General features: G+C 37.6%; 1 protein-coding gene across 1 annotated transcript in view; it reads left to right on the top strand.

Annotated features, from left to right (window-relative positions):
* Positions 1 to 3,664: 3,664 nt before the first annotated feature.
* LOC117989599 (acyl-CoA:lysophosphatidylglycerol acyltransferase 1-like) overlaps positions 3,665 to 12,971 on the top strand; it is a 43,280-nt gene continuing 33,973 nt past the window's right edge. The window contains exons 1-4 of the mRNA XM_069503942.1: positions 3,665 to 3,670; positions 4,913 to 5,049; positions 7,580 to 7,713; positions 11,381 to 11,562. Coding sequence (XP_069360043.1) covers positions 3,665 to 3,670; positions 4,913 to 5,049; positions 7,580 to 7,713; positions 11,381 to 11,562 — 459 coding nt within the window. The remainder of the gene's footprint in view (positions 3,671 to 4,912; positions 5,050 to 7,579; positions 7,714 to 11,380; positions 11,563 to 12,971) is intronic.

Below are 12,971 nucleotides of genomic sequence, written 5' to 3'. Positions count from 1 at the left end.
TGGGTCAGCCATGTACAAGGACGAAAGTTTTTCCAACGTCTTTATTTTGGAACCCGTAATTATACAGGTATACTAGCAAAAACTTAGCGTTAGGTACTGTTATACTACCTAAACACAATCCGATACAAATAACCATTTGTCTCATTTTGTAGTTCTAGTGATTTAGTATTTTTCAAACCCGCAATGTATAGCGTGCAAAACTCAGTGCCCAGTCTACGACGCCCATTGACTCCATCCAAGCTCGCGCATTTCCAATTTATTTAGTTTCACCGTTACCAAACGTTCCATTCCTAAATGCGAATCAATTTAAAACTAAAGTCCGTGTTGTAAATCGCGTCGCATCTGGAGGTAAGCGCGTTCCCACGGGTGCAACGAACCGCTCCTAAACAGGAACGCTCCTAACTCCAATCTGGACTCGGCGGGAGGACTTTTGAAAACGCTAACGATCGACATATTGAGTGCATTTGTCCAGTGGTGTCGACCACCGTTGCTATAATGTCGACACAAAGAAATTATTAGGTGTGTTAAAACTAAAGTCCGTGTTGTAAATCGCGTCGCATCTGGAGGTAAGCGCGTTCCCACGGGTGCGACGAACCGCTCCTAAACAGGAACGGTCCTAACTCCAATCTGGACTCGGCGGGAGGACTTTTGAAAACGCTAACGATCGACATATTGAGTGCCTTTGTCCAGTGGTGTCGACCACCGTTGCTATAATGTCGACACAAAGAAATTATTAGGTGTATTAAAACTAAAGTCCGTGTTGTAAATCGCGTCGCATCTGGAGGTAAGCGCGTTCCCACGGGTGCGACGAACCGCTCCTAAACAGGAACGGTCCTAACTCCAATCTGGACTCGGCGGGAGGACTTTTGAAAACGCTAACGATCGACATATTGAGTGCCTTTGTCCAGTGGTGTCGACCACCGTTGCTATAATGTCGACACAAAGAAATTATTAGGTGTGTTAAAACTAAAGTCCGTGTTGTAAATCGCCTCGCATCTGGAGAAGTTCTGCGTTATGATTCAGTTTTATATTAATTTATTTTTAAGGAGATCCTTTTATAGTTATCAATACTTATAATAAAACTGTAATACTAAATAAGCTAATGCGAATAATGCTGAAATTATTGCCAGTAAAATAAATTGTTCTTTTTGTACTTAACTTACTTTTCTATTTTAAACATCGGCCCGTAAATAAATAAAACAATAGTAAAAAAATGTGTCGATACCATTGGCAAAGCGCAAACTTCGTGAGCACTCCGTAAGCGAAGTGCAATTGGCCGGCCGTCGAACTAGCGGAAACAGTTCGACACTTAGTTTTTACTACAATGTGGCTGCAATGTATTGTTGCCTTGGGTCTGAACGGAATATACCTATTTCCCATATATGTCGATTGCTTGAATAGTCACTTAGATGGTTCGTTCTATAAAATTGCATTTCTTATTAGAAGACTTTCTCTGAAACCTTTGCATTCAAATGGGGTCCGAGTAACTGTTTTAAAAGTAAATTGCAGAGCGCAGCAGAAAGTTATGTACATCGACCTTTAGAAGGAGACACCAGATTTGTAGAGCACTGTGTCTGACCGACAAAACGTCATATAGGTATGAGTGACAGAGACACCGCTCTACAAAGCCGAAATGTCATTCTAAAGGCTGATGTACATTACTTTCTGCCGTCTGCTTCTCTACAGTACGCGGCCGAAAGTAATGTACATCGAACTTTAGAAGGAGATGGTAAGTTTGTAGAGCACTGTCTCTATCGTTGAGACTGACAAAACATTATATAGGTATAAGTAACAGAGACAACGCTCTGCAAAGCCGAAACGTCATTCTAGAGGCCGATGTACTACGTCATAATAGCTATATCTGCATGCCAAATTTCAGCCCGATCCGTTCAGTAGTTTGAGCTGTGCGTTGATAGATCAGTCAGTCAGTCACCTTTTCCTTTTATATATTCAGAAGATAGATTTAGTGGTATAACTGAACAACACTAACATACTAACTAGATATAGATTTTTTTGGGCATGCGAACTTAAGAAAATTTAGCTTGTTGTTAAGTACAACATTTTGTCTATCATAGAATTCAGCAAACTAACGTCTGCTTCTATCAATCATGTGGTATGTTATGGTAAAAGCAGGTGGATATTTATGGAGGATTAATGGTTTATATCCCCGTGTATGACGCCTGTATTACGCGCACAAAAGGTACAAAGCCTCAAAGGTCTTTTGTGATGTCGAGGGTACCTATAGCTTCTACTATAATAAAAATTCTTTTAACTGCCAGTTTTTGAATATACGCATATTTCTGTATTCTTGTAAATATTATATTATATTTACGTGTCCTTTTTACTTTCATTTTCAGTTTAGTATTTTATTGGGTTTATAACGGTTGGGGGTAATGTTCCGTGGGGTGGGGTGATCAGTAAGAAATAGGAGGGTAGAGTGTGATTTAATTCCTCGAATGTTCCGTACTGGAACAGAATATAATATTTTAAAGTCAACATAATTTGGAGGATTTATTTCTAGCAAATTTATCTAATATTTATTTTCGTAATTGTTCGTTGGGTTGGTTTGTCGAGCGCCCCCTAGCGCCGATGCAACGCATGCGAATGCGTCCTTCTGATTGGCGATTCGGCGCCATCATATCTCTCAGATCGACTGCAATAATCGATAAGCACGCGTTCCAGTGCAAAACAAATTAATTTCTGGAATCTGGACTCAATCGATGTGTTGTGATTGTGATTTAACTGAAACCACCACCACTTTATTTTCAAGACAATATATATGTGAAAAATAGGGTGCTATCGACACAGAAGACCTGGGCCCAGGGTGTTATGCTGCAGCTGGCGCAAAGGGTAAGTGCTCGGTATATCATTCCCTATTGAACATATATTTTTTGGTGCCTCGAACCGCATTATAAACCTCCAGGCTGTGTTTTCTAGAAATACTTTGTGTTCTTTACGTAAACTATCAATATCAAAAAACGCGTTCGAATTCGGTGCATTTTGTTACCTACGCAATATGGCCGACGCCGCAGCGTTTGATATTTACGAAAGAGAAATAATTATTTCGGAGCTACGAAGGACACTAGATCTAGTTTCCTTCGAATATTGTTGCACTAAATCCATATTTGTATTAAAACCTACTATACTATACTAACTACTACTACTATACTATATACTTTAAATGGAAGTGTAATATTTCCACAGCTTAGCTAATGCCCCAATCATTACTGTTTTGAAAGAGACAGCCTGTGTTAAAGCGTACATCTTATTTATAGTGCATCTAGATTCGTGACGTACAAAAATATAATAGTCGACATATTATTATGCTCGCCACTGTACCGACGATTGGGGGTGATGTTCCGTGGGGTGGGGTAATCAGTAAGAAACATCAGGGTAAATTTATTCCTTAAATATTTTTGCACTAAATCTATATTTATATCCTTATACTTTAAAATATGGACGTGCTTTATTTCCACAGCTTAGCTAACGCCCCAATCATCACTGTTTTAAAAGAGAAAGCTTGTGTTAAACCGTACATCTTATCCATATTGTATCTAGAGTCGTGACGTACAAAAATATAATAGTCGACATAATATTATTATGCTCGCCACTGTACCGACGATTGGGGGTAATGTTCCGTGGGGTGGGGTAATCAGTAAGAAACATGACGGTAAATTAATTGCTCAAATATTTTCCATCAAATAAAATATGTTATAATAAAAATATTTCGACTACAACGCGCCAGCTGTCGATATATTTTTTTGCCTTTCGAAGGGTATAAATATTTGTATTTTATTTGCACATCAAGGGTACGTATTTACATACTAGCTTACCCGCCCCGGCTTCGCTCGGGTGGAATTTAGAAAATTGGCGTGGGGGTAGAATTTAAAAAAATCCTGAAGTACGTATTTACGTATTTTTTATTTTGTAACCGAACACCCAAATATCAATTTTCATGGAAATAACTTGAAAAATGACGGACTTTCATACAAACGTACTGAACTAATACTCATAATTCATCCCCTATTTAGCCCCCTTAGGGGTGGAATTTCGAAAAATCCTTTCTTATTGGATACCTACTCTTTACAAAGAACACACTCTCCAAATTTCATGTCTCTAGGACCAGCGGCTTAGGCTGTGCGTTGATATATTGTCAGTCAGTCAGGACTTTGAATTTTATATATATAGATTTGTATTTTTGTATGTAATGGGTTAGTAACTAAGAAATAAAAATATAGGTGTGGGTCAGAAATAAATGAAGGTTTGTTTAGATACTTTTTCTGAGAGGAGACACGTGCTCAATAATGGTCTGCTCAGTAATTAGTCTAGAGATGGTGATGAAAATCTAAATACTTAGGTACTATTAATAAAAGTTGCCAAGCTGGTACAGCTTTTCACACAATATGATAATAATTTTTTTGATACCTTCCACTTATAAGACCACTGTTAATTTAAATATGGATATCAAAAGTATTCCTTACTCTAGTAATGCAAGCAACTTCGTCCGTGTGGATTTAGATTTTAAAAATCCTGTGGGAATTCTTCAATTTTCCGGGATAAATAAATAACACATTTACTTAGATTAGTTTATTTTTAAATTGTTAGCTCCATTTTTTTTCATTTATATTGTTATTCAATTAAATTGTAATATCTAATGTAATCTGCTTCATATTGTGTGTATATAGTTATGGATTGTAACTTGTATTTTCATTGCCTGAAATAAAATTATTTTATTTATTTATTTATTATAAAAGCAGTCTATGTCCTTCCCGGGGATGTAAGCTATCTCTGTACAAAATTTCGTCAAAATCGGTTGAACGGTGGAGCCGTGAAAACCTAGAAGACAGACAGGGAGATGTTTGTGTATGTGTCACCATGGGTCACTTAGTAAAATTATTTCTTTTGTCCCCAGGGCAAGGCGAAACGAGAGCAGTCGCTTGTAGAGCTAAAGGAGCACATACACAAGTACTACATCCCGCTCGGCAGGCAGTTCATGGTGCTGTTTCCCGAAGGGGGCTTCCTACACAAGAGGAGGGAAGTCAGTCAGAGGTTAGAAAGAGATTATCTATTTTCAAACATTTATTTTATAACAATAACCCTTGATTGCGGTCTTACCTTGGTGTTATGTGACGATGTACCCTAAGATGGAAGGGGGTAACTTGGGACAGGTCATCAACGGATAGCCGTCCACACTCCACAGCTGAATTTAGGTCTCGTGTAGGAGTAAGGGACTTCCACACGCGGTGGTCTTGCGCCTCCTTGACCCAACGGCTTTCTGCAACTCGTTTGATATCATCTGTACACCTTTTTTTTTTTGAGGGGGAAATCTTCTGAAGATACCCAATCGGGTTATGTGGGATTTCTATCCACTAAAACCCCCTCGGTGGCCCTCCTCAGCGCGTTATTGAGAGGCTCCGGGAACTGAGCGTACGCCGGTGCCTCTCTCGCGCGACGCCCGTTGGACACATCCTGGAGAAAGTGCAGCCACTCGATCATCTGTACACCTAGTGGAAGTTTGCCTACGCTGAGCTTTTTGGTGTGAGATAGCTTTTCAAGCATCTTGCCTAACATCCAATCCATCGTCTAATTTATCCGCATTTTTACGCTTGACCACATTTCTAGTTATTTCTAGTAGCAAGTGACACCAAACAAAGTCCAAAAATATAAAAGAAAAAGGTGACTAACTGACTGACTGATTTATCAACGCACATCTCAAACTACTGGACGGTTCGGGCTCTTTGGCATGCAGATAGCTATTATGACGTAGGCACCCGCTAAGAAAGGATTTTTGAAAATTCAACCTCTGAGTGGCTGAAATAGGGGTTTGAAATTTGTGTAGTCCACGCGGATGAAGTCGCAAGCATAAGTAAGTTTTTAATGAACATTTCATAGGTAAACACTGGAAACAGGCTAGAACGAACTAGAAATAAGAACATAAAAATGGGAACCTATAATGGAAGGCTTTAGTTATCGATATTTCTTCGAGCAATACCCGTAGACAAATCGTAGGCACTCTACAATAACGAGCGCCGGCTCCCATTAAATTGGTCCTTGTAAATAATACGGGAAATAAAGTCGTCGGACAACGGGCAAAAAGCAATGCTTACAACCTCCTTCTCGAAGGGGACACGTTCTCTCTACTAAAGTACCTGACCACTGGGTCCATCAAAACATTATAAAAGTTCAATTTGTTTTTATTCGATGACAAGCTAACGCAGATCATAATGCGCTAAGCATGTTAATACTTTTATTTTCTACATTAGGTACATCTTAATCTTAATTATAATACTTATACGTTAAATCGACTTTTTGCAGTGGTTTTAGCTAAAAAATAAAGCGAAACCCTAATGTGGACATGGTAAAGGCAGCGAGACTTTATACAGAACTAGCTTATGGCCGCGACTTCGTCCGCGTGGACTACGCAAATTTCAAACCCCTATTTCATCCCCTTAGGTATTGAATTTTCAAAAATCCTTTCTTAGCGGATGCCTACGTCATAATAGCTACCTGCGTGTCAAATTTCAGCCCGATCCGTTCAGTATTTTGAGCTGTGCGTTGATAGATCAGTCAGTTACCTTTGCCTTTTATATATTTAGATTAAGATTATTGGATCACAAATGAAGGCGTCAGGAAAATTGTTAACTTGTTGATCTTTCAGTGTAACGTCAAAATGACAGAATACATTTAGCATACAATATGGCAAACACTTGTTGGCAGGGGCGGGAATACCATATCTTCTGTCTTAGACGTGTAACTCTATGGATATTGGGTATTCGATCCAAACCCGATATATGGTATCGGCGAAGGCTTTGTGTTGAATGAAAACATAATTGGTTATTACGAAGCCCACAATGATATCGAATGGAACTTCTTGGCTGCAAATAAAAACTGAATCATAATTTTTTGAGAGCGAATGCTCGATGAATATCTCGATATGTATTTATTTGAACAATGCTTTCGTTATTATTACAATAGAGGTTCTCAATTCGATTTGTATGTATTTTTAGGGTTCCGTACCTCAAAAGGAAAAAGAAACCTTTATAGAATCACTTTGTTGTCTGTCTGTATGTCTGTCCGTCTGTCTTTCTGTCTAGCTAGCCTTTCTTAGCCCATCCGTTCAGCCGATTTTGACGTAATTTGGTACAGAGATAGCTTGCATCCGGGGGAAGAACATAGGCTATTTTTATCCCGAAAAATCAATGCGTGCGAAAAGCCTAAATCCATATGAACGAAGTCGCGGGCATTATCTATCTAGTCTAAATATATAAAAGGAAAAGGTGACTGACTGACTGACTGACTGATCTATCAACGCACAGCTCAAACTACTGGACGGATCGGGCTGAAATTTGGCATGCAGATAGCTATTATGACGTAGGCATCCGCTAAGAAAGGATTTTTGAAAATTCAACCCCTAAAGGGGTGAAACAGGGGTTTGAAATTTGTGTAGTCCACGCGGACGAAGTCGTGAGCATAAGCTAGTTTAATTTTTTTTTTTTTTTAAATTAATACACAAATTAATTAAACTGGACTCAGGCGTTCATAATATTAAGTATGGATGTGTTTATATTGTTTGTTCTAGGTTTGCTGAGAAGAATAATTTACCAAAGCTAGAATACGTGTCCCTGCCTCGCGCAGGGGCCATGAAGATTATAATGGAGGAAGTGGGCCCACAGAACCCGACTGCGAGTACGTCAAAACAAGGAGATAAGAGAGGTAAAGGAGATCGCCCGTGAACGGGCCCTCTTTTGTGGCGTCGCGTCGTGTCAAAACTTAAATAATTTTTTTTTTAAATGTGTTATTTTTGTACGATTATGTTTTATAACGATTTATAACTTTTTTTCACTCTATTATTGAAAATATCCACAATTACAGTTAGAATCGTAAACATGCATTTATTTTGAAGAAGTATTAATTAAATATAACCTCAATATCAGCAATATAAAAAATAAGATTTCTTTATAACCAGGGTAAATAAATAGAAATCGTCTGCAGAATATAAAGAGTTAATTATTTGTCTACAAAATAAAATTAAAACCATGGTGACATAAAAATTATATTAGGAGGGGCCCAAAGCTCCTAAGAAAATGGGCAATCTCTCTTACACTTTTTCTCTGTCACAGAACCGCCCACAGAATTACACACTTAAATTACATCAGTACCCTTATTAAAATGCGTAAGTGTGTTTGTTTGTTGGTTTCTCCTTCAATCACGTCGCAGCGGTTCAACGGATTGGCGTGATTTTTTGCATGGGTATAGATAAATACCTGGAGAGTGACATAGGCTACTTTTTATCCTGGAAAATCAAAGAGTTCCCACGGGATTTTTAAATTTTTTAAAAACCTAATTCCACGCGTACGAAGTCGCGGGTATCAGCTAGTAATATTTATGTTTTTGAGTTTTATATGTCTCGTGTAACTTATTTACGGGTTATTTTTTTTATACGACCGTCAATCACTTCGGCTGTGACCCAATTAAGTTTTTTTAAAATTCAGAATCAAGTTAACCCTTGACTGCGATCGCACCTGGTGATGCAGGCTAAGATGGAAGCGGGCTAACCTAAAAGGGATATGGCAGTTTTTATTAAATTCTTTGGCTTATACACGGCATCGTGCCGGAACGCTAAATCGCTAGGCGGCATGGCTTTGCCGGTAGGGTGGTAACTAGCTACGGCCTAATTATAAAATTCCAAAGTTCCCCTGCCAGAAATCGAAGCCGCCCAAGTAACACAAAACTGCATTATAAGATGTCACATGAGGTCCACATCGGTACTTTAAGCGTTTATGAAGAGTTATTAGAGTCCACCGTCACTGCAAAAGCCTAATATTACGCTTTCGCCTGTATATTGACTTTATTAAGCACCACGAAGGCACCGCTGTAATGCTGCGAGCGTTACTAGCAGGTGCGCAGGTCATGTTATTCAGCTATTAGCAATTTTTAGCACTGTCAGCTATAATAAAGTACGTTTGTGGACTCTAACTCAGCTATTTGCTGAATAAAAGGTCACAAGTGTATCTTTCAAATGTTTGCATTTTAACAGAGCACATGTGAGTTATTATAATGCTATTAGTTATTCTGTGAATTCAATTAACGCTTTATGCTGCATATAGTGGAACTTTCACAGTTTTAATCAGCTATTATACGCACTCCTATAACTGCACTTATCTAGGTCACATGATCACTTTTGGTGAAACTATATGGTGCTAAATTACAGCAAACTGGTATATAACTATTCACTTGTTACCCTTTGTCCTTAATTGGGCTGAATAATTGTACTCCCGTAGGAATTTAATCAGAGAAAGGGAAACAAGAACCATAACTGCAAGTTAAGTGAGCCATGAAAGAGTGCAAATTTTATAAGACGAGGGTTCCGTATTTTTTTTTAATACCCAGAGAAATCTCCTTAAAAAAATCGAAGAATGCGTATTCGCATTCTTCGATTTTTTTAAGGAATCATGGAATATTAATTCCTGTGAAAAAATATTGCTTTGTTGGAAAGAGGCTCCAGATACAATTTCTTTAAATAAAAACATTGACGGTAATCTTTAAGAGTTCTAAAAACGAGTTTTGGTCTATACTTTGCTACATTGTATCAGTACTTCGTTCCATTGTTACGTAGTATGTGTAATATTTAGGTCCTATTTAAGAAATATAAAATGCATTTGTGGTTATATTCAGGCTTTAATTTCCATTCATTTTTACATAAACAATAGACAGTACAGAACATAAAAGTTTCATCTACAATAATATTGAAAGTTAATTATTATTAGTAATTAAAAACTCCTAAAAAAAATAGAAAACTCAAAAAAACTGGTTATTGGTATTTTTCTATTGGAGCTTTCTCTTTCTTCCGCTGCAGCAGATTAACATTTACTGGCTGCTCATAGTGCTGAGTAATTGAGGTATTTGTTTCATCCAATTGTACCGACAAGGAGGATAATTTTTTTTTGATTTTCTATGGCTGTATTGAGTTTATCCAAAATTAAAGCTTGATCATCAGAGTGTTCATGTTCTCTGAGCTAATCACTTGTACCAGCTGCTGCGTCCAGTTGTGAATTACCCTGTGAAATAAAGTTATAATAAGTATTATAAACTAATGACGAATTGGCCCCGCATCTTAAATAGTGTGCACGGCAGACGTGTTGTATCTATTTTATCCACGATTTTTTAATAGGTGCAATTAAATTTTAACTTTTATAGACTACGAGTACCTAAAAAGTAGGTAACCGACTTATTATCTCATGTCCAAGCGTTCACCACGGACCCCTAAAAGTTAATCCTTGACAGATTATTCAGCTGTTCATTGGGTAGGGCTTTGTCGTATATGTTACCGACTATCAAGCTCTACATCGATCTAGGGCCGACTTGTTAGACACAGGAGCTACTCGTATCAGCTTGTTGCTGATTAATATGCCCTTAGCACCTTAATATACCTCTTAAAGCATTATAACGGTTCACATTGCTTGTCCACCATTTTCCATGTTCTAAACTATAATATTTTATGATATTTACTATTTATTTTTATTTTGTCTGCGAAAATATCTACTGGTTTTGGAAAAGATTTTTAATAATTTATAAGTAAAAAGCTTATCGTCAAATTCAATGTTCCGTAACTAAGAAATTGCTGGCATTTTTATAATATTACAATCCATTTTATAATAGAATTTCCAAGAAAACAGTTATATTTCGAGGGCGCGTGAAAATTTTGGTCTAAAAGTATATGATATTTGACGATAAACTTGCTTTCCCTATCAAATTTCAGACACTATTAAACAAATACAAGTTTCACTTACCGAAAATGAATTAACTTTTCATTTCAAAAATAGATATGTCACTTAGTGTAGTAAACACTGCATGCAGAATATCGAAATAATAGCATTGGAGTAATATTTATTCACAATTTCTCTTTTAGCTGCATAAAAGCGTAAAAAGGGTGCTGGTTTGTAGTTTTAGCTGCATAATGGGTAACATACACTCTCTTTACCAGCCAATGTTCAGCTCTTGGGGCGGCTGTTACCTTTAATAATGCTTATATAATGCTGATATAACGCAGTTGTGGGCAGTTAATCAGCTAGTTGCTGAATAATTTGTGCCCAAATCAGAGTTATATCTTCTGAGGATGCTATTATTCAGCTATTATTCAGCTATTATATAGCACGTTTATGCAGCTAAAGTTTCCAATGTGGACGGTAAATCAGTTGATATGCAGCACTTTTGTGTTACTTGGGCGGGACCTCCCATGGACAAGAACACAGCGGTCACCACTGCGCCAGAGAGGTGGTCAAACAAAAATATCTCATCGTATTCGTTTTAACCAATATACCTACTTGTATATAATAATTGTATTATAGCTAAATATTGATGTAAATTTTTTTCTCATCAGATGACGTAAACCAGAACAACACTCGGATCATCGACACAAAAAGCGGTGACACCATAGAGTGGGTACTGGATGTCACCATCGCGTACCCTGACCGCATACCCCTCCACCTGCAGGACATAGTCTGCGGCACCAGACCTGCGTGTCGGACGCATCTACATTACAGACTGTACCCTAGTAGTGAGGTTGGTACAATTTGGATACACCTTTATGACATGCTGTACCCTAGTAGTGAAGTTGGTACATTGTGGATACACCTTTAGGACATGCTGTACCCTAGTAGTGAAGTTGGTACATTGTGGATACACCTTTATGACATGCTGTACCCTAGTAGTGAAGTTGGTACATTTTGGATACATATTTATTACATGCTGTCCCCTAGTAGTGAGGTTGGTACATTTTGGATACATCTTTATTACATGCTGTACCCTAGTAGTGAAGTTGGTACATTTTGGATACACCTTTATGACATGCTGTACCCTAGTAGTGAAGTTGGTACATTTTGGATACATATTTATTACATGCTGTCCCCTAGTAGTGAGGTTGGTACATTTTTGATACATCTTTATTACATGCTGTACCCTAGTAGTGAGGTTGATACATTTTGGATACACCTTTATGACATGCTGTACCCTAGTAGTGAAGTTGGTACATTTTGGATACATCTTTATGACATGCTGTACCCTAGTAGTGAAGTTGATACATTTTGGATACACCTTTATGACATGCTGTACCCTAGTAGTGAGGTTCCTATATTTTGGATACATCTTTATTACATGCTGTACCCTAGTAGTGAGGTTGGTACATTTTGGATACACCTTTATGACATGCTGTACCCTAGTAGTGAGGTTCCTATATTTTGGATACATCTTTATTACATGCTGTACCCTAGTAGTGAGGTTGGTACATTTTGGATACACCTTTATGACATGCTGTACCCTAGTAGTGAGGTTCCTATATTTTGGATACATCTTTATTACATGCTGTACCCTAGTAGTGAGGTTGGTACATTTTGGATACATCTATATTACATGATGTATCCTAGTAGTGAAGTTGATAAATTTTAGATACATCTTTATTACATGCTGTACATGACAGCGGTCTGTTAAAACACTTAACACAATGTTAAAATAACAAACAGAGTATGGTGAAATCGGGCCTAATATAATTACATAAAATATGTTAATCTACACATAAAAACAAAGCACATTATGATAATCTTCCATGATCATTTTATGATCAATTAATCAATATAATAACCTAGTTTGGTACTTATCCATCCATATCCATACTAATATTATAATTGCAAAAGTGTGTCTGTCTGTCCATCTGTCTGCTAGCTTTTCACGGCTCATCCGTTTAGCCGATTTCGATGAAAATTGGTACAAAGATAGCTTACATCCCGGGGAAGGACATAGGCTACTTTTGATCCCGGAAAATCAAGGAGTTCCTACGGGATTTTAAAAGCCTAAATTCACGCGAATGGAGTCACGGGTTTCTTATATCTCTATGTAACACGGTAATAAATAAGAGACAAAAAATTCGAACTCTCCCCGGATAAGGCAATAACTTTAATAATATTTTATTGGCCGAA

The sequence above is a fragment of the Maniola hyperantus genome, chromosome 16 (assembly GCF_902806685.2).
Source record: "Maniola hyperantus chromosome 16, iAphHyp1.2, whole genome shotgun sequence".
Taxonomy (NCBI): Eukaryota; Metazoa; Arthropoda; class Insecta; order Lepidoptera; family Nymphalidae; genus Maniola; species Maniola hyperantus.
Note: the sequence above shows the minus strand (reverse complement) of the source record. Positions and strands in the feature narration are given on the sequence as shown.